Source organism: Chiroxiphia lanceolata, chromosome 9 (assembly GCF_009829145.1).
Source record: "Chiroxiphia lanceolata isolate bChiLan1 chromosome 9, bChiLan1.pri, whole genome shotgun sequence".
NCBI classification, from domain to species: Eukaryota; Metazoa; Chordata; class Aves; order Passeriformes; family Pipridae; genus Chiroxiphia; species Chiroxiphia lanceolata.
The window spans coordinates 17,163,409-17,186,563 of NC_045645.1; the positions used below are offsets into that span (position 1 = coordinate 17,163,409).

Genomic DNA, 23,155 nt, shown 5'->3' on the forward strand with positions numbered 1-23,155 from the left:
CGGGAGAGGGGCGGGGCAGCGGCCGCACCGGGGCTGGGCCCGACACCGACACTGACCTGCTCGGGGCTGCGGGACGACCCCTCCCCACCTCCCCCCCTCAGCGCCCCGTGCCTCAGCCCTCCGCCAGCCCGGGCCCCTGGCGGGGTTCCCGCGGCGCTCTCCGCGCGGCGCTGCTCCTCCCGCGCCGCCCGGCACTGCCCGTCCCCCCGAGGATATTTTGCTTTCGGTTGTCGTTTCGATGGTCACTGGCAGCGAGGCAAGTTTTGCTCACTGGCGTCTGCGCCGTTCCCGTGTCGGACTCCCCGGGAGCTCCGAGGTCACCGCGATGCGCTGTGTGAGGGAGTTTTGGCAACTAATGTATAGCGGGCTTTTCCAGTTTTCCTATATGACAAGTCGCGAAGCTTTTTGTGCTTCATGAACGCATACAGAACTCCTTTTCTCAAAAGAGGCAATTTGTACAGTTATTTTTATCCAGTGAACATGGGAAGAGGTAGTGTGTGAAATGTACCTTTACATTTGAAAATTTGTGTTTTCTCTTTTCTTAGAAAGAAAGACAAAAGCGTTTGCCTTTTTTTTGTATTTTTGTCTCCTCTCCGCCTTCTTCTGGTATCTTTAAAAATATATTTGAAAATAGTTTTCACGTATGTTTAACAGTGTTTTAATATTAAATATGATTTTAGCTATATGTGTGGTACCAATGGAATGTACTAGGTGGACTTGCTCTAAAAGTGGTACTGATGAAGACCTGCTTGCAAACGTTCAGTTATTACAGAATCAGCTGAGGAGAACTGAAAAAAACCTTCAAACAGTAGAGAAAGAGCTTTCCAGGTACGTGTGTTTGGGAATGAGAACTGTCTGTCTCTCATAGTGTGAATCTGTCTTGTTCAGTGTAATGCATCACTGCAATTAGCTCCTTTTACGCTTTCCGTTTGAACAGTCTTGAATAAACAACCCTAATAAGCAACTTAATAAAGAAAAACTGTAGTAACTTTTCACTCTCCCTCCTAACACTAGTACAAATGAACATTATGGTCACCGCTTTGCTGAGGCGACAGACTTCGCTCTGGAGGATTTTGTACAGCCTAATTATAACAGTCAAGGCTTTTCCAACCCCAAGAAGAATTGTGGTAAAACATCTGACCAAGATTTTCAAAGAAAACCCAAAGTAAATATTGCTCTTTATTACTTATTATTATTACTTTGGTTTTCTAATCTTTGCTATGTTTTTGGATGTTTTTTGGCTGGTAGGGCTTGGAGCAGATACACTGTAGCACTGGACAATGATACCAGTTGAGCACTCTTAAACATAATATCGTTTCAAAACAGTTTTTCTGCAAAGTTTCCGTTAGGGCCTTTCAGTGCTTGAAGGAGGTTTATAAGAAAGATGGGGACAAAGTTTTTAGCAGGGCCTGTTCCAGTAGGACAAGGAGTAATGGTTTTAAACTGAAAGGGGATCAGTTTAGATTAGGTGTAACAAGTAAGTTTTTTACTGTGAGGGCGGTAAAACATTGGCACCAGTTTTCCAGAGCAGTGTTAGATCCCCCATCCCTGGAAACATTGAAGGTCAGGTTGGACAGGGCTCTAAGCAAGTTGATGCGGTTGAAGTTGTTCCTGATCATTGCAAGGTGGTTGGACTAGATGTCCTTTAAAGGTTTCTTTCAACCCAAACTATTTATGATTTTATGATGTATATATTGCTTATATATAAGTGTGTGTGTATATATAAAAATATATTTTTGTGTCTAGTCTTACTCAGTATCCACAACTTCGGATAAAACTGTGGAAGAAAATGAGCGTCTTCAAGAGCAAAATGCATCTTTGACTTCTCAGAACCACTACCTAAAGAACAGAGTGGAAACAATGAACTTTGAATTGATGCAGTCAAAAACAAAGGTATGTATCTTTAGCATATTCATCAAAAAAGAAAAACAAACCCCAACCCCCAAACATCTCAGTGACTATGACTTTTGAGTTTATAATTCCAAGCAGAATATGCTATTTTTTTGTCTTATCTTAATCTAAGTTTAATATTTAATATGTATTTAATATTCAGTATTAATCTTGAACAGAATTTTTTGGAATCTATTTCTCCATGGGCAGAACAACTATATTAATTATGAATTCTAGCTATTCACGTTCCAAAGTTTAGTGTAAAGCCAGTAAGCCATAGAATGAAAAATACATTATGAAAGAAAATAATTCAGTATATGTATTTAGTACTGTACATTCACGTCTGAGCTACATTGAGATTAATGTGAATAATAATGGCACAGTAGTCATTTGCATAGGAAATGAAGATTTAACCTCATTAATCCAAATTAATAAATTAATAAGTGAAGATGGATTAGAAAGAAATATTATATCTAATAAATCATTACTGATTTAGTATATACTGGTCTGTACAGGTTTGTTTCATGACAACTATATTCTTGTATTTGGTTTGTATATAATGTTAAGAAAACATAGGTATGCTTAGTGCTTTTCGTTTGAGAAATGTTATCTCCAAGACAGTACAAATAAATAGATGAACAAAACATTTGACTGTCTGACACTGAAAGAATAAATAGTTGAATATAAACTTTTTGGGAAAAGCAAGAGACTGGACATATAAAGAAATTCCTCTGCTAGACAGCATATCACTTTGGAACTGGAAGGGATGTTAAATGAGCAGAAAATTGGAGGTCAGTTGGTGTAGATGAGCAAAGGTAATTTACAGTAGGGTTAAGAGCACTGTCATTCAGTAAGCAGATTGCTCTTAAGTGTATCACCTGAAGATATATATGCAAGTGTTAATGCAACCCCAATTATGTTTGTATTTCAGATTTCGTATCTTGAATCCACTTTAGGTACACATTTAGTCAGCATTCCGAAGTTGAAAGAACAGATTTTAAACTTGGAAGCAGAAGTTTCAGCTCAAGATAAAATTCTGAAGTAATAAGTGTACTTTTAAATCAATGTTTTATTGTTGTCTGCTTGCTCTTTGTTGTCTGTTGTCTCTTTTTTGGGATGACATAATTACTGGTACTGTGTGAGTCATGTAATCTGGGGTCTGAAACTTTCATTTCAGAGCCAAATATAGGAGGAGGGAGGTGATCTATTTTGTGCTGAATGTACTTCAAGAAATTCAGAAAAAATTATAAAGGCTGGTGGAAGAAACTAGGTTATAATGTGTGCTAAGCACAAATATGCCCTGATAATTGAATAGAGAGATTGTGTGCTGCATGACTGCATATATTCTGTTGTAGCAAGCATACATATTTTCAAACATGATGGTGCACTTTGTGATATAAAGGGTCAGCCACCTGGGTCCTTGGCAGTTGTGACACCTGATGCCTATTGATGAGGTTTGGACACCACTCCAGACAGCAGACATACTGCTGGGGAGTCTGGAGACTGGGGGTATTCCAAGCCTAGTCTAGAGAGATGCAGTGTGTTTGACTAGTGCTTCTCAAACATCATGTGCAGAAAAGAACAACAGAAATCTATTTTCTTTACAAAAACGTTCCTAATTTTTTTATTATGCTTTATTTATTTGCTAGAGATGCAGAAGATAGACTAGATCAAAACCGAAAAACAGCAATGGAAAGAGAAAACATGTTGCAAAGATATCAAAAGGGCTATAAAAACCTGAAAATGGAGTTAATTGAACGGAGCAAGCAAGGAAAGAGGTACTGAGTCATTTTAATAAATGGAATACAGAATAACAGATGTGTGCTTATTTCCATTGATAGTTATTTATTCTGTGGAATCAAATTACTTTTCTGCTTTAAGGATGTTATTTTTTAAAAAAGGGGAAATTCTATGTGAAGGTACTGATTATTTAAACAGGCACATTTAAAATCTTGAAATTAGCTGGTAATTGCAGACTGATACTGTACACTAGTAACCAGTTTATCAGCTGCTTTTTTCCCTTCAGGACAGATGTACTGCAGTGGAGAGCTGAAAAGTGTCCAGAATATATTTTTCCTGAATTATTTTTGTCTTTGTCTTGCAAGAACCTACAATCCATGCTCAGTATTCAGCAGTACTGAGTTCTGTGTTTTTGGGGTTGGTGCAAGGAAAGTGATAAAGGCACAACATAATCGAGAGAACATTTTTGTTATCCTTAATCTTACCTGTCTATATGGTGCTGTTGAAAAGGGTTCTGTAATTCCGTCTCCATCACTGTTTTTCTTTCCTTTTGCCTCCTTTAGCCTAATGGCTCTGTGGCTACTGGGAGGGTTAGCTAATTTCTTTTGACTGTTAGAAGTTACCATGTACAGTCCTATCACTTCCAAAATGTCATTTTAAAAAACTGAGAGGATTAAATAAAAAGATTCTTATCTACCCTATTCATTTAACTCCATTACCTGGGGCAAAAATTGGGAAAGCATTTCTTGAACCTTTTGAATGCAAACTCTTTGTTTGGTTTGTGTATCTACCCATAAAATTACCTCTAACCTTCTTATAGCAAGACAAATGGAAATACTGTGGGGCTTGCACTGCTGGTTGAAGAAATGTGTTGCTTTATGATCACCATTCAGAGCATGTGGGGTTGGAACTACCTGTACTTAGTTACTAGTTGCAAATGTAAATATTTTGGTTCTTAAGAAAAGTTGAGCCTCTGCCAGGTGTTAAAGGCAAGTGTTATGGCTAGTGTTAATATTACAGTTTTCTTTTAATCATTAATTGCCAGAACTTGCTATTCTTTGGCCAGGGAAACTGAAGTGCTTTAGACTAACACTGTTTTGTTATTCTGAAATATTTTTATCCCCTTCTCTGAGTACTTTTGCCATCTCCAGATGGATGGTGGTCCTCAGACTGAGAAACACTGCTCTGAGGGTTGGCTGTACTTAGAGGAGGCACTGCCCCATGCCCACATCTCCCTTAGTGGAAGAGAGAAATGTTATTGAGCAGCAGTAATTCTTTGTGTGCCTGTGTTGGGTGTCCTGAACAGACTGCATACCTGAGGTTACTGCTCCAAGTTCTTCCCCAGTGAGTAACAACAGGGGAAGGGGCAGGAGCATGGTGATAGAGGGAAATACTAGGGATTGTTCCTTTGAGCAGTTTCTCACATGATATCTATGCCTTGGAAAGTTAGATGAGGAAAGGAAGTACCTAGAGCAATTACTTTAATAATTGTTTTTAGTAACTGGAGGAGATAGTTACATAATGACTGGAATTTGTGGTTTTTGAAATTGGTTTGGTTCTTTGGCTTTGCAGAGCAGAACAGCAAAGAAATGAAGCTTTGTTGAACGTGAAGGAGCTGACAAGAGCTTTCAAAAAGTATAAAACAGAAATAACTGAAAAGTTAGAAAAGGTGAGAGTTTTTTCTTCACTAGTTTTTGCCATGTTTTTAAGATTTTTCATCTTCTAATAAACAAGACAGCTAACAGCAACAGGTTCACCAGTGAATCAGTCATTTCTGCTTGTGAGTGGCAAAGTCCTAAGAGAGATGGGATAGGGTAAGCAACTATTTGTGGTGATAAATTCAGTTATACAGTTTTACACTGTCTTTGCACAGTCTGGACAGTCTGCATCTTTAGAGTATCCTAATAGTGCTTTTGTTTCTTCTGTCCCCTGCTTGCCAGCTGGGAATTTTACATTTTAAACATATAAGATCCTTTCAAAAGAACTCTTTTACTCTGTATGTTTAACCTGTTCAATGAAACATGAGCTAGAGGAGAGCTAAGATGAAGTCATCTCCCAAAGTTCCGGTGATCAAACTGGTAATGCTCCCTGCCTTATGGGAGGAGAAAATACAGGTCTGAGACAGTTAACTCTGACTGAGATTTTTTTTTATTGGACTTCTTTCCACGTGGAAGGAGATTGCCCTCCATAAATATGCCCTAAAATATTAAATTAATTTTTTCCCAGATGACACAAGAAGAAAACTTCTTTGCCCCTTTTCTTCACAACAGTGAGCAATAGAATTATTTACAGACTTAACAGAAAGGAAAAAAAGAGCATAGTGTTTATAGTATTCTTTTAAAAATAGCCAGTTGGCCATGGAAGCTTAGTTTATTGTTGTACAGTAATGAAAAAAAATTGCTTTTTAAGGTTAAAGCTGAAGAATTAGTCTTGGGAAAACGTTTAATTAATTGTGAGAAAGAAAAAGAGAAGTTGATTGAAAAGTGTATCAGCTACAGAAAGGATCTAAACATCCTAGAAGAGCAACTAAGGTAACGCAAGGGCTTTTGAAAATCTTTGTACAGTTTTTTGAGAAGGAATTGCATGATACAGTGGTCACTGTGAATATGCTACTCCATTCATGTAGTTCAAACCAATAATTCTTTTTACATTATTTTCTATAACTAATCCTTAAATGTTTTAATCCCACATGCTGCCACGCATTCCCAGTAAGATGCCACCCCCCCAAACCTTCTGGGGACATTCCCTTGGTCACTCACTGCTGCCTGTGCTCTGCTAATGCTCCTACCTGTGAGTTCCCTGGCTGGAGTGAAGGATACCCTTGGCATCCAATGGGGAGGCTGAACTCAGGCTGCAGTGGAGGTTGTGGTGCTGACTGCAGCTTCTGGAATGGTCAGACCTGGCTTTGATGCTTTCTGTCACAACTCAAAAGTCCTTTTCCACTTACAGTTTTTTATGCTCCTTGTATGTTTTGTTTCAAGCTGAATGCCCCTTTTTTCAGCAGTCCTTTGTAATTCCCTCATGACTTCAATGAGGGAAGACAACTATGAGCTGGTTGTCTTTAGAGTTGTTAAGTTTGGACAAACACCTGCACAGACGTTTTTGGGTATTCTGTTTACATGCATTGTCCACACTCACGTTCCTGTCTAAACCGTTGTTCTTTAGGCCATTTTAGCAAGATTGGGCAGTGTGTGAACACCCTTCCATGAGTTTGAGCCTACTTAATAGGTCTCTGCTGATGATGTTGGGGTTTTTTTTTTCTTGGCTGTTCTCTTTTTTTCTGCTCAGTTACACCAGGTTTGGAACTCACCAGGGCCTTTGCTGAGCTAATTCAGTTTGGTAAACCAACAAGTACCTAAAAAAGTAAATAATTTGAGATGAGCTAAAAATACATTTGGCTCAGCGTACAAGCAGATATGAAGGGAGAAATGGGACCCCTCCCTCTCTTGTTAGTAACAGAATGATAGAGTAACTCAGTATCTTCATCCATTTTGATTTTACATATTGTTATCCAGTTATTTTATCCTGTTCTTAAATTGCCCTGGCTTCTGCGCAGTTAAAGCAGTTTGGTTCATTTCCTACCAGTGACTGTCCTGGCAGTGCTTAAAACTTCATGAAGTTGCTTAAGAAAGAGAAGTTGTTGACTCTCTCCTTTTGTTTGCTGATAACACTTTACATCTTGGTCCTTAGGAACAGTGAAAGCTTAGTAAAGCAGCGAGAACTTTTCTGTCCTTTGTATAGAGCTAAGCCTAGATTTTGAGAGGGAGGAAACTAGTAAAACAGTGCAGCTATGGTGTGTTCTGGTACTTCTAATAATGAAAATCCTATCCTTTTAAATGCCTTTTTAGGCAATTAAAGGAAGAGAATAGTAGCACAAAAGAAGAAATTAAGACTCTAGAGGCAAAGAACACTGAAATTACATCAATGCTGAGTCGGTCTGATCAGAAGATCATCAAGCTTGAGAGTGAACTTTCTGAAAAAGAAAATGTGCTTAAAGAGCAAAATGCTCTAATAAGTGAAAATGCAGAGCTGAGAGCTCTTACTGCACAGCAACATAACCACTTGAAATTATGTCATCAAGAAATTGAGAATTCAAGGGAAGAGCTCAACGTACTAGAAACCATTATTTCTCAGTTGTCTTCAAGTACATCTGAAGAGGTACAGTAACAAATACAGACTTAGAAGTGTATTATGTGTTGAATAATTTTAAGAATCAAGTTATTCAAACTTTTAACATTCTGGCATATGTGTCTTAAAATTTATATGCTGGTATAATACCTTAATTAATCATGCTGCGAAGCAATATAAAATTGATTTTTCATTGATCTTTGTTTTCCCTTAACTTTTAGTTTAAATGGCACCATTTCAAACACCAGCTTTTGAGTTCCTCAACAAAAGAAGTTATCTCAGAGTCTTGTGGTGAATCAAGTAAACCTTTGATTGCAGACCTAAGGTATAACTTTCTGGTTACTGAATTATGGCAAGAATAGGCAGATAATAAGGTGGTGTTAGAATTAGGATGTAGAAAGAATGTTAAATAGTTGTCTTCTCCTTTATAATAGCATTAAACTGTCAATGAAAGAAGCTGAAATTCAAAAGCCTCGTGCAAACTTAACTATCTGTACTGGAGCTGAGCATCTGTCTAATGATAATGAAGGACAAGAAAATAGCAGGTTATGTGGCCTGGAAACAGAGCCTGTCAAATTGATCAGAAGTCAAGGAGGTAAGCTTTCTGAAATAGCTGTGCAGTTCTGTCTGATTAATCCACAGAACAGAAATGTTCTGGTGGGGTTTAAATTGTTTTTACAGTTTTATTTTTTAAATGTACCTCTGTGAGCTATGAGGTATGGTTTGGTTGAACAGTGAGCATTTTGCCACCTTGGAAACTGTCATGTTCTCCAGGCACAACATTCTTTCTTTTGCTAGTTAAGTTACTTGTTCAGCAATAGCTAAGCTAGGAGTTGTACTGAAATGGAACCATGTATTTCTCTCTTTATGCAGGTTATGCTAAGGTCTTCATATTTTTGTTGATGCTTTTCTCTGTAACCTGCTGTTGCAGTATCTCTGCCATTGCTTCTGTGATTACTATCAGGACTGCTCCAAGAAATTCCTTCAGGGCACCTAATGATGCTGTCTTGGTTTCTTCTTGTTTGTTTGTTGGGGGCTTTTTCATTTGTTTTCATGAGTCATAGCTTTCAGTTACATTATAGGTTTGTATGTCCTTGTATAAATTAATATTAGATTTATTTTTTCTACTTTGAGAGAGGAGAAAATGCCAACAGTTGGAACTTATAAGCAAGCAATTTGAAAAGATGAGGCGAAGATTCCAGAAAGAGATAGAAGAGTTACGCACTAAACTGACAAAAGCAGATGATGAAAATTCTTCTTTGAAGAGCAGCATGGCTCAAAGGACCAGCCAGTTTCAAATTATACAGGAAGACCTACTGAAGAAGGCTTCAAAAACTAGTAGCTTAGAGAAAGAAGTAAGTTTTTAGCAGCACTGAAAAAATGCCACTACTTCTTCATTTCAGTAAGCAAAGATAGTGAAGACAATAGTTATTGTCGTCAGTTAACTGTAATTGCTGTATTAATTTTAAAATCTGATTTATTTGAGAAAAATCTGAACTAAAGTTTTCAGCAAGCAGAAAAATTTAAAGATAGAAGCCTCAGTTTATTAACTGTTGGAAATATGGTTTTAAAGCTGATGTAGTAGTAGGCTTCTCTACTACTGCTTTGATTTGTTATGTGGAAACTATGCTCAGTCTCGTTACTTTGGTATGGTTTAACTAATATGTAATCTTAGGAAACAGATGTTGAAATACACTTGTATTTTTCCTTATTTAATGTTAGTACAGTTGCCAGAGATAAATATCATTACCAGAGAGTCACAAATGAAAGAAATTAGGCTTCAGCTCATCTCAGGTTGAATAAGTTAAAATACTTATGTTTACGTTCTGATGCTAATGTGTTTATAGAGTTTGGTATAATGGGATTTGAAGTATTTCCTAATAATGGACATAAATATTATAAATCTGTAGTAGCTATTTTGCTCACAGTTATCATTAATTGGATAAATTTTAGGTAAATTGTCCTGAATCTTTCACTTTAAGTAATAAAATTTAATAGATCAACAAAACAAACGATTAATTAAAAATGCTATAGTAGTACCTAAAATGGAACCAGTGATAAGAAAGTATATACAAATACTTGAATAAACCCCTAACAGTTGTTTACATGCTGTTTAGTGCCATGTTTAATTTCAGATGAGAAAGAAATCTTCTCAACTTTCTGAACTTGAGGAACAGTTGGAAGAAAAGACTATTGCTTATTCCACTACTGCAGCAAGAAATGCTGAGTTGGAACAGGAACTCATGGTAAAATGTACTCACTGAGAAACGATATTTATGTAAAAAGACATAAGTGGAGATTAAAGTTTAACTTAACAGTAGTATTCAAAATGGATAGACTTTCAGATCTGCTAAATAATCTGTGCAGTTTTTAGGGTATGCAGTCTTTAAAAACTGAATCTTGTTTCAAATAAAACATTCCTTTTTCCCTGCCTTTGAATGTGGTAAGTTATTAACGGACATGTTACTTTTTCCTTATGATATGTGCAATGAAGATCTGGTCCTATTGAAGTCAATTGTCTCTGTAGGTGCTACTTCTACTGATCTTCTCTACTTGTGTTACAGATGTGACATCCTTTGAGATGACACATGCACTGTGTGACTTCAGTATTTTCTGTGTTGTTCTTTTACAAAATCTAGAAACTAGATGTTCAAATAAACTGCTAATGTCACAAAATATTTTTATTAAGTCTTTCTATTGTTGCCATTTCCCAGGAAAAAAGCAGACGCATTCATGAGTTGGAAGCAACTATCAGAGAAGAACATGAGAAAATAAATTCTGCTTTTGAAAATGCAAAGTTGGTTCACCTTGAGCAGCATGAAGAGATGAAGAAACAGATAGAACTAGTAAGACCTTGCGTGCTAGTATGTATGAGTGTTATACTTGGTAACTTTTTCCTATGTTAATTTCTTTGTCTTTCTTGTAATTGTGAGACACATCCATTTAAAAAGTTATATTAAGAAGTTCATTCTTCTCCGTAGGTTTCCTGATTTTACTACATTTTCCATCTAACTCTGCACAACTGTCCTTCTGAAATATTCATATCCTCTTTTCTGCTCAACTAAAGAGAAGTAAGGACTTAGGAAGAGTGCTGTTCTTTGCTCCAAACAAAGCAAAAAAAAAGTATAGCTTTATTGCCTACTGGATTTAAACCATGACAGCTTCTAACAATGTTTTCTTGTTGGCTGAACCTCTGCCAGCCTGAGCCTTATGAGCATCTGTGTTCAGGGAGAACAATCTACTTGGTAGATTTTTCATTCTTTGAAGAAGAATTCTGTTGCTTCATGTGATTAGAAATATAACTGTGGCTATTTCTAGCTGTTCAAGAAGCTTGTCATCCTTTACTAAGGAATGTATGCGTGTCTTGGCTGATGACAGATTATTGCACTCTGTCTGCTCTCATTCTCTTGATTCTCCTCTTGATTTAAGACATTAAGAGTTTGGGATTTCTTGATAATTTTAAAACTGTGCAATTGGCAAGACTGTATTTACTTTTCATTAGAAAAGTGATGGGTGAATAGAACTGAATGACATTTAGATGCAAAAATTCTTATCTAAGTAATAAATTATGATTTACTTATGGACAGCTTCAGACACAGCTGGAGCAGAAACATCAACAATTCATTGAACAAGAGAAAATAATATCTGTTTTACAACAAGAGGTTATACATAAACAGCTTCATTACATTGAATCATTGGATGGGCTGCTGATAGGCAGCAGAGAGGTAAGGTTGGCTCTTGACTTTCTTTAAATGCAAATTGAACAAGTGACTAATAATAATGAAAAGCACATCCATAAATACATGGGAAAATTGGAGAAAATTAAAGATGCTTATGTTTTTGCTTTTTATTCTTGTTTGACTAATCGACTGAATCTAGTGTAGTCACCAGTTACTGCTGCTACTACTATATATTGTACAAACTTCAGTGGCCTTTCGTTTTTTTCTATCTCAGCATTCTCTTTATGTCTCTGGTTTGCCCCTTGGGCTTCTTGCTCTGATCAAAGGAAACAGATCTGGATAAAGAAAAGTTGCATCTATTCTGCACTAGGTGGAAAATCAAGAATGTTCTAGTCTGATAATGCCTGCTCTGCAGAATATGAAGGGACATCTGTCAGGAACCAAATTTACTTCAGAGTATCATGTACACAAATTCATTATAGAAGCAATTGTGTTTTAAATACACTGATCTGGGTTTTTTCCCTTGATTCTTAATATGAGTTTTTATTAAATTACTGTTACTATATTTACATTTTGTTCTCCTGAATAAAAATATGTGTACAAACAGGAAATGGAAAATCAAAATGTCAAGAAAGATCAAGGACTGAAGATGCTGGGAAGTCACTTAACAGAAGAAAGAATCAAAGTTAATAAGTTCTTTGTTATTTTCAATTAATAGTTTTGAAGTTTGCAGTAATGGTGTATTTCCTTTTATTCTCTATAGAAAAAATTTTTTATAGAAATTTGTCTTAGGTAAATATTTCAGAAGTCATTGACCTGAAGTTTTTCCATTTTTTTTCTGTTGTTTCTTTTTGGTTTGGTTTCATTTTTTTTAATTAAGACAAGTATGGTGAAACCTACAGTAAGGGATTATGCAATGCATAATTGCTTTATAAAATTATTGTAGTTACAAATAGGACAGACTTGTGCTTATTGTACTCTCAAAGTACAACTTTGTCTAACAGAACTAATGTTATATATCTTTTTTGTCTAGATATGGCATATATTTTAGATATATATGATGCTATAATATTGGTCATGTTTTTAGCCATCTATACCTCTTCCTAGTGTTTGCCTGATAAATATTTTCCATGCAGCACTTTCAACAGTGTCTTAATGAACCAGTGCCATGTGGTGATTTACCCCCGTGGGGTTTCAAACAGTATTAAATCTCCAGGATATCAGCAGGAGAAGATACTGGGGTCTCAGCTGTTAGAATGCTCTTTCTGAACTTGTGTTGGACCTGTTTGCTATCCAAGTGGCTTTGTAGTATTTGGGACATTTTACAGAGATTTAAAATTAAGACCCATTGTAATTTCCCTTCAACAAACTCTTGAATGGGGTGGGGAGAGAGAGATATACAGTCCAGTGTGATTTAGAAAACTGGTAGTCTGATTGCAAAATGGAAAGCGTCAGCCAGTCTGCAGCTAAATTCAGCACAATTCTCATTGATGAGAAGTCTTAGGATCAAAACCAAATGGTTAAGAAAAGCTTAATTACTATGGCTCAAGACCTTTGGGAATTTGTTCATTATAATTTTTATCTGTTTGAGGTTATAAGATATTTGTTAGAGATTACGCAAATTCAAATTAATATTAAAAGGGTAAAGCAGATTAACAGTGTTGACGTTGCTCAAAGCTCTTCCTTTCCCTTTTGGTGAAACTCTGGCACTGTTTCCCAGTGCAGAAAGGGAAAACATGCTGTTAGTAACTTTCTCAAAAGAAGTGTATCAGGAATGTTATTTTTGTATCTGAGTGTTATTTTTGGAAAACATGTGTCAGCTCACATATGATGATAATTCCAAATTTATTTATACAGTTCTATATATAACAACCTGTGATGGATTAATGATTTGGTATTGGGCATATGTCTGCTTTTAAATTCTAGCTACTGACAAACATTGGAATATCTTCTCGTAACTGATAGTCTCATCTTGTTTAAACACAGTCTAAAGTACTGTAATTGAATTTCACAAATAATTTTAATTTCTGAATACTATTTCAGTTTTAAAGTTTATCATAATCTTCCATGACTATTTTAATACTCTTTCGATGAAAATGTAGCTTTTTGGACATTTTATATAAAGATGACTTTTAACACAATTTTTAGACTAGCTAATACAGACCATGCCATGCAATTTTAAGTGATCTATTGCATCCAACTAGGTACAACAACTCAAGTCAGCATTAAAGGTATGTAAGGAAGAAGTTGTAATGTATTTGAGTCAGTCACAAGAAAATAATAAGGAGGTGTTTGAAAATCAGCTCAAAGACAGGTCTGAAGAGGTAACAGCTTGTTTTGCAACTCTTCTGTATTACAGAGAACACTTGTTATGATTGATTTAATCTGAAAGTTTGTAAAATAACAGCGAAAACATTTGCAACAGGAACTGTGAATAGGAAGTAAGCTGGGAAAAGATGATGCATTTTGTGAGGGTAAAGGGGAAAAATCATACCTAAGAAACACTGGATAAGCTTAGGGAAAAGAAGCATCCAGATAAATGAACTGTTGAAAGAAGTAACAAATCAGAATTATGTGAAACAAAGCATTCTCTTGGGGAAAAAAATGGAGGGAGCAGTATTGCGATATAAATTTAGGTGCATATAATTGATTTGTTTTTCAACTATCTTAATGGGGAAGAAGTCCTGGGCATAAGAAAATGTTTACTTCAAGCCCCAGAGTTTTATCATACTTTCCACTACTACATGAAAGCAAGAAGGAATTGAGTTTAAATATTAGTATGAATTTTCCTTTGTGAGTATGCCCAACCACATGAATTAATTATATAGTAGGCTGTTCATGTCAGTGCTGACCTGCTGAGAGAGAGGCTTCAGTCAAACAGAGATTGCCAGACCCTGAAATTAAAAATCTCTTATGTATGTTCTTAAAACATTGACAAGCTATATTTAGAAAGCAAGAATCAAAAACTGGGACCGCTAAGTTACCACTATCCTAACCTACTTTATAAAGCACAACTCAGTGATGAATTATGAGGTCTGTTATGTACTGTTGCAACTGTAATGCAACTAAATTCAGAGCCAGAAGTTCTATTGAATCATAGATGTGATTCTGTGCTCATTAAGAGAGAACAGCTATGCAAGTGAAAATAAAAATGTTTTATTTCAATGGAAAATAAATGTCTTTTCAGCTTCATCATTTGCAGAAAGAAATAAAAATAAAAGATCAGAATATTCAGGACATGAGTGAACAAACTATTCTCCTACAAACTTTGCTTCATCATCAGCAAATGTTACAGCAAGAAACTATTAGAAATGGGGAACTGGAAGATAATCAGATTAAACTTGAACAACAGGTACAGTATGGTGAGAAGTGTCTACATAAGGAGAGAAAATTAAATGCCTTTAGATATGTTTTTGTAATACCTTTAAAATCTGAATGTTTCTTTGATAACTGAGTTGATAATTATTATTTTAGATATATCTAAAATAAAGAGTTTAGTGGTTTGTTTTATCTTAAACCAGGTTCTGTGCTATCAGAAATGCTAGCTCACATTAGAGTGGCTAGGTACTTTGAAAATCAAACCTTAGACTGCAATTAAGGAGAAGTACATTTAAATTCAGAAAGTTGTCTCTTGTTATATTTACTAGAAACTATTTGTCTTTCAAATGTGCAAAGTTCTAGTCTTAAATTATATACAGACTATAAAGACATCTGCTGTGTTAAACCCCTCATTATGTTATAGGAGTTGCAAGACAAGGATGTGTGTTTCTTTGGAATGCAATTGAAAAGTACTCTGAATACTGTTTGCCAGGTATCCACTTTGGAAAAGGAGCTTCAAAAGCAGAAAGCATGTGCAGCAGATGAGTTGAGAAAGGTAGAGGAGAAACTTCGCTTTGCTGCTCAGGAAGCAGATTTAAACAGACAGAAGGTGGATGAACTGAATTGTACAATCAGGTAGGTTCAGTGTAACAGAGGGATGTTCTGCACAGAGACATGGATCAGAAAGATTGCTGTCTGAAATGGTATTCAGCTCTGTAGTTACACACTTCAGCCTCTGTATGAGCATAGACTCAAATTCAGAAGGGAAGCTTCTAAATAGCAGAGGCATGAGTTTCTGGAACAGTTTTCCAGTCGAATTAATGCATATCCTGGTAACTTATTTAGCCTTAAGATGGCACTTCATGATGCAGTTCAATTAATAAATGTATCAACTTGCTTGTAATTGTAGATAGTATATTCTAGGGGAGCTTGCTAGTCTTATAGAATATTATTTTGATTGCAAGAAAAGCCTACTTAACATGACTGTTTATTTCTATTTTATTCACAAACCCTTGTGAATACACATAGCAACATACACATTGCTTTTATTACATGGTTCATTTTTTTCTGATTGCTTCTATTAGGCAGATTAAATTGGAGATGGATCAGTGCAAAAATGAATTTATTGATATGGAAAAAGAAGTAGTGCAATTACAACAAGATGGTGAAAACAAAACAGTGCAGATAAATCAGTTGGATATCACTTTGGAAGAAGCAAGATCAGAGCTCAATAAAAAGGCAAATGAGGGTAATTTGGCTATTTTGTTTCTCAGGCTTCCTTTCATTATGCTATTTCTGTTTATGAATTAGACATTTTTCCATTTCCCCCGTTTTATAATCAAGTACATGAGAGTCAAAAAATGGTAATTTTTTTAATCTGTTAGTAATTCCATAGTTAAAAAAACCCAAACAAACAAAACCAAAACCAACCAAACAACCCCCCCACGATGCAAAAAAAATCACAAGCTTTTTTTTAACATACCTTTGCAAATTCTCACTTCTATGGTATATACCTTTACTCCAGGTGAAATGAATAAGTAGTTTCCCTGTAAATTAGCAATGCAGATTCTTACTGTGATAATCAAATGAGGCACATACATTTTTTGCTATTCACAGAAATTCAGCTCTTTAAAAGAAACAGAAAATCTCTGTGGAAATAAACTTTCCAATCCATTCTCTTCCATTTATTTAATTGTACCATTGTTTTAAAACAGAGGAATACCAGCAATTCTGCTTGCATTTTTCATAGCACTGCATATTCAATTACTATATTGTCCCTACACTTTCTCCTTGGCCAGGTGTTTTTAGATATATCCTCATATTTCAAGTCATGAATTGAATGAAAACATAGCAAAGACTTACATGCCATAGGAAGGCTTTTGAATAAAAAGTCACTGTTTTTCTAGATTGTCCTAAAAAATACTGATACTGAAAATTTATTATGACCACAAATGCTACTAGGTAGTGGTGTTGCATAAAGACCCTGGCGTCCTAATGATTAAGCATTTTGTCTTTTGTGGTGTGTGTGTGTAAAATAGTGAATGATTTAGAAGATAAGCTGCTTCAAAGTGAGACTTGCCACAGGGAAGCCTTACAGAAAATAGCAGAACTAGAATCTGCATTACAGAATGCCCGTGGAGAATTAAAAATCACTTTAACACAGATTCAGGAATTGCAAGATGCATTACAGAATGCACAGTCCTCTCTGGAGGAGAAGCACATTGCTATCATGGAGCTAACAACTGAGCTCAGGTAAGCTGATATCTTTTCCATCATGAAAACTTACTTGTGTTAATTTTTCCTTAGGAATAGCAAGTAGCTTGGATGGCTTTTTTCTAATGTTCTTAGCAGCTCTCTATAATTTTTAGGTGGTTTTCAGCTGTAAAATAAGTTGATACTTGAGCTCCTCAGCTCACTTTTAATTTCTAAAAGTGGTGCTGAATTCTTTTTTAGGAATTCTGTTTTAAAATCTGCTAAAATTATTTTCTAAATCCCAAAGCTGTGAAGTAATTGTACAAAGAATAGTGAAATTTTCCAGTTTCCTTTCTGACCACAAATTAATGGTACTTTCTTCTGTACTATTCTTTTTTAAGAACATGTTTTCCTGATATAGCCAATTAAATAACTTGAATAATGAAGTTGTTGGGAAATCTCCACCTGGAATATAGTAAACAGAATTATTCCATTTGGGCTTGTTTCTTTGCAATCAATTAGTTGATTCATGTTTAGGGTAATATGGCTTTAAGTAACAGAGCTAATGATTTCCAAGCTGGATACATGAAGCTAAGCAACTGAATGTGCATTAAGCAATTAAACATATGAGAATTTCAGGTATTGCAAGGGTGAAGTTGAAGATAAAAAACAAGAACTCCTTGAAATGGACCAAGCACTGAAAGAAAGGAATTGGGAACTGAAACAAAGAGCAGCTCAGGTCAGATTATTTTAAGTATGTTGCTGACAGTTGTTACTGTTATGTAACTTATGAAACTTATGAAAAGCCTGCTAGGTTTGGTTGCTTTGAAGTATTGTCTCAAACTGTACTGTTACTGTAGCCATGGAGTCAAGCTCAAAACTAGCTCTGTGTTACTGCAGCCTTATGTTACCAGGAAAATCAGGTTGTGCTCCCCTAAGGGACCACAGAGTTCTGTTTTGATGAAACAGAAGCCTCATGCAAACCCTTCATTAGTTCTTCATTAGTGGTGAAGTTATAAGACAACTGTTCTCATCTTGATGTTTGGTAAGAGGAAGAAAGAGCTCTGCTGAAGTGTGCTTGGAGATGATAGACTCCTTTCCTTGTTTGCACTGGAGCATGTTTGATTAGCTCTAAAGCAGCCTCTAAATATGAAATGGTGTCTTGGTTGAGAATAAATTTCTGTAGCTCACTTGAAATATTTTCAGTCTTTTGGTCTGGCTTCTTTGATGCCCATCATGGGAAAATTCTTTTTCTGCCACTTATAATTAGCCTCTTCCTGCAGGAGTTACTAGCCTTTGTATTCAAGAATATTTGAGGTTCAGAGAGGAGGAGTGGAGATTTGAATAAATCTGTTTAAGCAACTGACACTGTAAGGAGGCCAGATCTTGCAATATATTTTTGCCACAGTATCCCGTGAGCTGCTCCAGGAATTCATCAAAGCTTTCAATGAATTGATGTTTCTTTTTGGTTTGGCAAAATCTGTTGCTTTCTAACAAAAGAGATTGGTATAATTACTCATTATATTTCTTTTAAAATGAGATATAAGCTTGTATTCTGTGTATATGAGGACCTAACATATTCAGTTATGGATTTTTTTCCTGGTTTTCCCCTTTTCTTTTTATGTTTGGCCACTGTTTTTTTAAACAACATAGCTAGGGTGCAGTTTTATATTGACTACTTCAGAGAATACTCTTGAGGCTACAAAGGATTAATTTCATTCATTTTGCTGTCATAGTTTGTAATATTGCTTCTTAAAATCTGCATACTAATTCAAAATAAAATATTTCCTTTTATTCCTTTCTTACCTGTAGATTACACAGCTGGATATGACAGTTCGTGCATATAGGGAAGAAATGGAACAACAAATAATTCAATTACAGTGCAATTTAGAAAAGTCAGAGTTGGAAATCAAGGAATGCAATAAAAAGGTAATTCTCACTTAATTAAAAACAGTCTCCCTACCAAAGGGCAGCTAATTTTATGAGAAAGTCTGGTCCTGGGACACAATAGCTGGACAGGTTTAATCTAGAAGATGAAAACTGGTTTCTTATTGTAGGGAGAGGGAAGGCAGTACCTTAATAATGTACCAGCAAAAACACTTCATTTTTCAATTGAAACAATAAATTTTGCAGGGATATAACAGTGCAAAAACGAAAACTTATTTTTTCAGTTGATATGATATAACTCCCAAACTGCTCTTTTGGTAAAGGAACATGTTGACAAAATGAAAAATCAACAAGGGAATCCAAAGGCAGTGGTAAAACTGATGGTTATTTGTGAGTTTTCTTTGTTTTGTGTTTTTGGTTTTTTTTTTAAATCATTCTGACTTTGGTAAAATATCAGTTCTGATTTAATTGCATTTTCTGTTCAGATTGAGAGCTTAGAGAAGAAACTTCAGCATTCTAAAGATCAGCTTCGTGAAAAAGAGTTTGAATTGCTCCAGAGAGACCAAGAAATAAATCAGCTGAAGAAAAAAAAAATCAAAGAAAACAACGTAGCCTAGAAGCTCTTGAAAAGGTAAAATGTACACAACAAATTATCAATTTTTAATGCCATTACTGTACCTGCCTAGAAGGAACTATACAGTGTCTCTTTAGCATAAGTGTCATTAACTCTCCCAGAATCATTGTATTTTATATCCTGGTGTTTGCTGAATCTTAATCCCCTGAAGTTAAACCAGTTTAGTTATTTAAAAATTACGAATTTAATGGCACACTCTTAATTGTCTGCTTTCTGTGGAGAAATTTGAATACTGATTATCTTTAGTAACCCTGTTTTCTGACTGTGGACAACATGGTCTTCCTTGAAATGAAACAAAACAACATGCTGTATAATGAGGGCTTCTCATGATTTAGGTACTATCTTGCAAAAATTATTGCATCCAAAGAGCCCTGATATGTGGCATGTTTATAGGAACGAGAAGTGAGAGTTTTTTGGCATAGTGAATGGGAGCCTATGGATAGAATAAACTTTATAGATGACTTTATGAATTATACAAATCTTTGGTTTGGTGCATGAATCAGTCCCTACAAATATAAATGTGACCTGAGATAAGCAGGCTTTGTGCAGATGATTGCCAGCTAGAGGTAAACTCCAAAGCCATAACGGCTCCTGCTACTTTGGTTGTGCTGCATTTGTGTGTTTCTTTTCCCTAGGGTGAGATATCAGAGAAGGCTTATTTCTGTGTGGTCACCAAAAGCATTTGATCTGTATTCTAGATCATGGGGGCTTGGCAGTGTAACAGCTGAATATGAAGGTTGTTTCACTGCCAATTAAAGCAGTGTCAGCTCTCCCGTCTTGTTTTCTGTTAGGTTGTTTATGACACTCGAGAACAGGACAGTGACTGCTGCTACCTTTCACACATATCATTAACATATTTCCAACTTTTCCTAAGGGATGATTCTGAAGAAAAGAATTTCCTAGCTAGCCCCTGTACAACTGCTGGCTAGACCCCTTCTTTCCAGACAAATTGCCTTGTTATTGTTTTTGCTAAGGAATACCAGGTAGGGAGAGGCCTTAGAATGATATAAGAAAGGCTTTGAAAATAGACCTACTCCAGTCATGTTCCTTTAGAGACTTGGGATGAAGGAAAAGAAATTTTAAGTTTATTTTCATTGTAATGAGGTGGATAAAACACTAGATTTTGGAAGCATTCTGCATAAAATACAAAATACATTGCAGAGGGCTTCTGGCTCCACTTAGAATATGATGTGGTTCCTTCTTTGTTTAAAAATTGTGTATATTAACATGATTTAAGAAAACACTTTCTCCATTAGTAACACATTGCAGACTGACTGACCAGTCTTCCACAGAAACTTTCTGTCCTAGTTCTAAAAACTCCATTGCCTAATTTATCTAGGGAAAAGGGGTAGGGGCTGTGTGTGTCTGGCCCAGGGGAGTAGTCTGTCTCATTCTTTTTCCTCTTAATACACTACCTTGTCTGCTTATTACAGAAAATATATTAGTTCAGGGAGGGAATTGCTAGAGAGGGTTGATTTCTGTCCTAGTCCACTCTGCCCCTTTGGGACTCATGAAATAACCAGGTCACAGATTTTTCAGTTGAATTGTTCTTTGTTCTTACTCTGCTTCAGTCTGCAGTGAGGATCTTGTAACAATTCAGCACTCTACTACCCTTTGAAGATGTAAGTATTCCAAATAAAGGAACTGAAAATACCTTAATGAACATTAAGAATGGGTTTTTCATTTTTCTGGGAAATTGAAGTAATTTCCTTTATTTAAAGAAAAAAAAAGGCAGATTGGACTTATAGCAAACTAATTTTTTGTGACCCCAGTTTCTTCTGATATGAGAAATTAAATAATTTAAAAACCTAATGTTAATGTAAACATGGCTGCTGTGTATCACATACTAAAGAGACCAAATGCTCTTTCTATAAATGAACTGTTGAATAATTAGATCCAGCATATAAACTTGTTTTTTGAAGCAGGGGTGGGAGGAAGCTAAAGCTCTAGAAATAAAAAAAACCTACCCAACCTCAAACATACTGTGTTTGGCTGCATCTATTTCTATGTACTGTAGAAAATCCAGTTTACATTCACGTTGCTATTTTTCTTGCTTTGTGCTGGTAAACATCATAAGCTTTCTTCCTTTTGATACCTTGATACTGTTGATGGGGTTTTTACAAACACTTCCTGAATTATTAGAATCTCGGGTTGCTAGGAATTCAAACACAAATGAAATCCAACATGAAACCTTAAGCCTTACGCAGAGGAGCAATTTCAAAAGACAGTGCTCCTTTAAACTGTACAAAATTTTTACAGGGATTTGCATATGAAGATTTCTTAAAATATTCCACATAACATTTTCCTACTTATCTGCTAGAACTTAGTATGTGTTGGAAAATTTGTAAATTGTGCTCATTGAGAAAGCAAATGTACTTCACTTACAAGAACAGTGGACAAAAATGCATTAATAATGTCACTCTGGGGGTCAGAATTTGAGAAAGCAGCCATGGACTTGGGACCTGCTGTTAGTTTTCTTGGATTTGTAAAATAAATCTTAATAATGAAAAGTAATATCTTGTTACAAATTGATTTAGATATAATAATTTGAATGCAGAAGTTTAAAGGAAAGTTCTGATCGCAGATACTTTGTTTCAGGGGCAAGAACTGTGAAGAAATGAATGTTGCCCATTGGACAAGCAGCAACCCAGGAATGCTACTGCTGGCATCCTTATTGTGCATTCAAAGAGGAAATGTTAATGTTGTATTTCTAAAGAAGGAATGCAGTTATTTGTACTGAAGCAGATGATACTCTTTTTATTTTTCCAACTGTTTTTGAGATTATTGCCTTGATTTAATAACATATTAATTTATTTTTTATACTTTAAAAAAATTATTTCTCTTAAGTTGTAGAAATTAATTTCAGCTATCATCTTTTCCCAAGGATTTTGAATGGTCTACTTGTTTCATATCTCACTTCTAATTAAAAACACAATGGTATTATTAAGACTTTTTGTTTGAGAATATTTTATCTTCTTTTTTTGTACATATGCAGTGTTGCAGACACAACATCTTATTAAAATTGACCTGTTTGTAAGATGTTTTAGGACACTGATTTGATTGCAGACACTGGGAAAACCTGCTTGCTTTATTCCAAGCAGTATCTTTAAGATGCAAAGGAACAAGGCCATAAAGCTTTCTGAGCTTTGAGCTTTTTTTTTTCTTCTAACAAAAATCCCTACAAAAATTACCATAGATTAAAATGGCATCATAATTATGCATTCTAAAACATATTTATTTCCATTTTTCCAAAAGTACTACACAATTTAGCTGTATGAATGTCTGGTGGCCCCACTTTTATATTTATATGAGCATCAGAAACTGCAAATGTGGTTATGAGGCCTCAATCTGAGTCTGAATAATGCATACGTGATTTATGTGCATTAAGACATGTGATCTGTACTTCAGAAAATCAAGTTAATAAAGTTACTTGACTTGAGGAACAGAACTGAATGTGTTCCAATTTAAATCCTAGGCCTCAGTTAAGTGTTTTGTACATTAAAAGTGAATCTTGGCCAACAAATATATCTGTTGTGTTTCTGCAACTCTGCAAGTGGTCCTGTGCCAAAGTCCTTGGGCAGTCATAGGCCTTTCATTGTTTATGTAAACACGTTCCACAAATGCCACACTCTAAGTGGTTCTACAAAACCAGCCACACATTCTGCTACCATTGACAAGGTCAAGA

The 23,155-nt window shown here is 35.6% G+C and overlaps 1 protein-coding gene across 1 annotated transcript; it reads left to right on the forward strand.

Annotated features, from left to right (window-relative positions):
- The first annotated feature begins 87 nt into the window (after window positions 1-87).
- Window positions 88-22,164, forward strand: CCDC18 (coiled-coil domain containing 18). Its single transcript, XM_032696389.1, is given in 25 exon segments — window positions 88-334; window positions 681-828; window positions 1,015-1,165; window positions 1,747-1,893; window positions 2,822-2,931; window positions 3,540-3,668; window positions 5,203-5,299; window positions 6,040-6,161; window positions 7,479-7,788; window positions 7,980-8,083; window positions 8,193-8,353; window positions 8,893-9,113; window positions 9,894-10,004; window positions 10,473-10,604; window positions 11,346-11,483; window positions 13,643-13,762; window positions 14,626-14,790; window positions 15,250-15,392; window positions 15,842-16,005; window positions 16,796-17,009; window positions 17,589-17,688; window positions 18,762-18,878; window positions 19,322-19,429; window positions 19,432-21,092; window positions 22,069-22,164. Coding segments are annotated over 23 exon segments (3,264 nt in total). The 5' UTR covers window positions 88-334; window positions 681-697; the 3' UTR covers window positions 19,501-21,092; window positions 22,069-22,164.
- The last annotated feature ends 991 nt before the right edge of the window (window positions 22,165-23,155 follow it).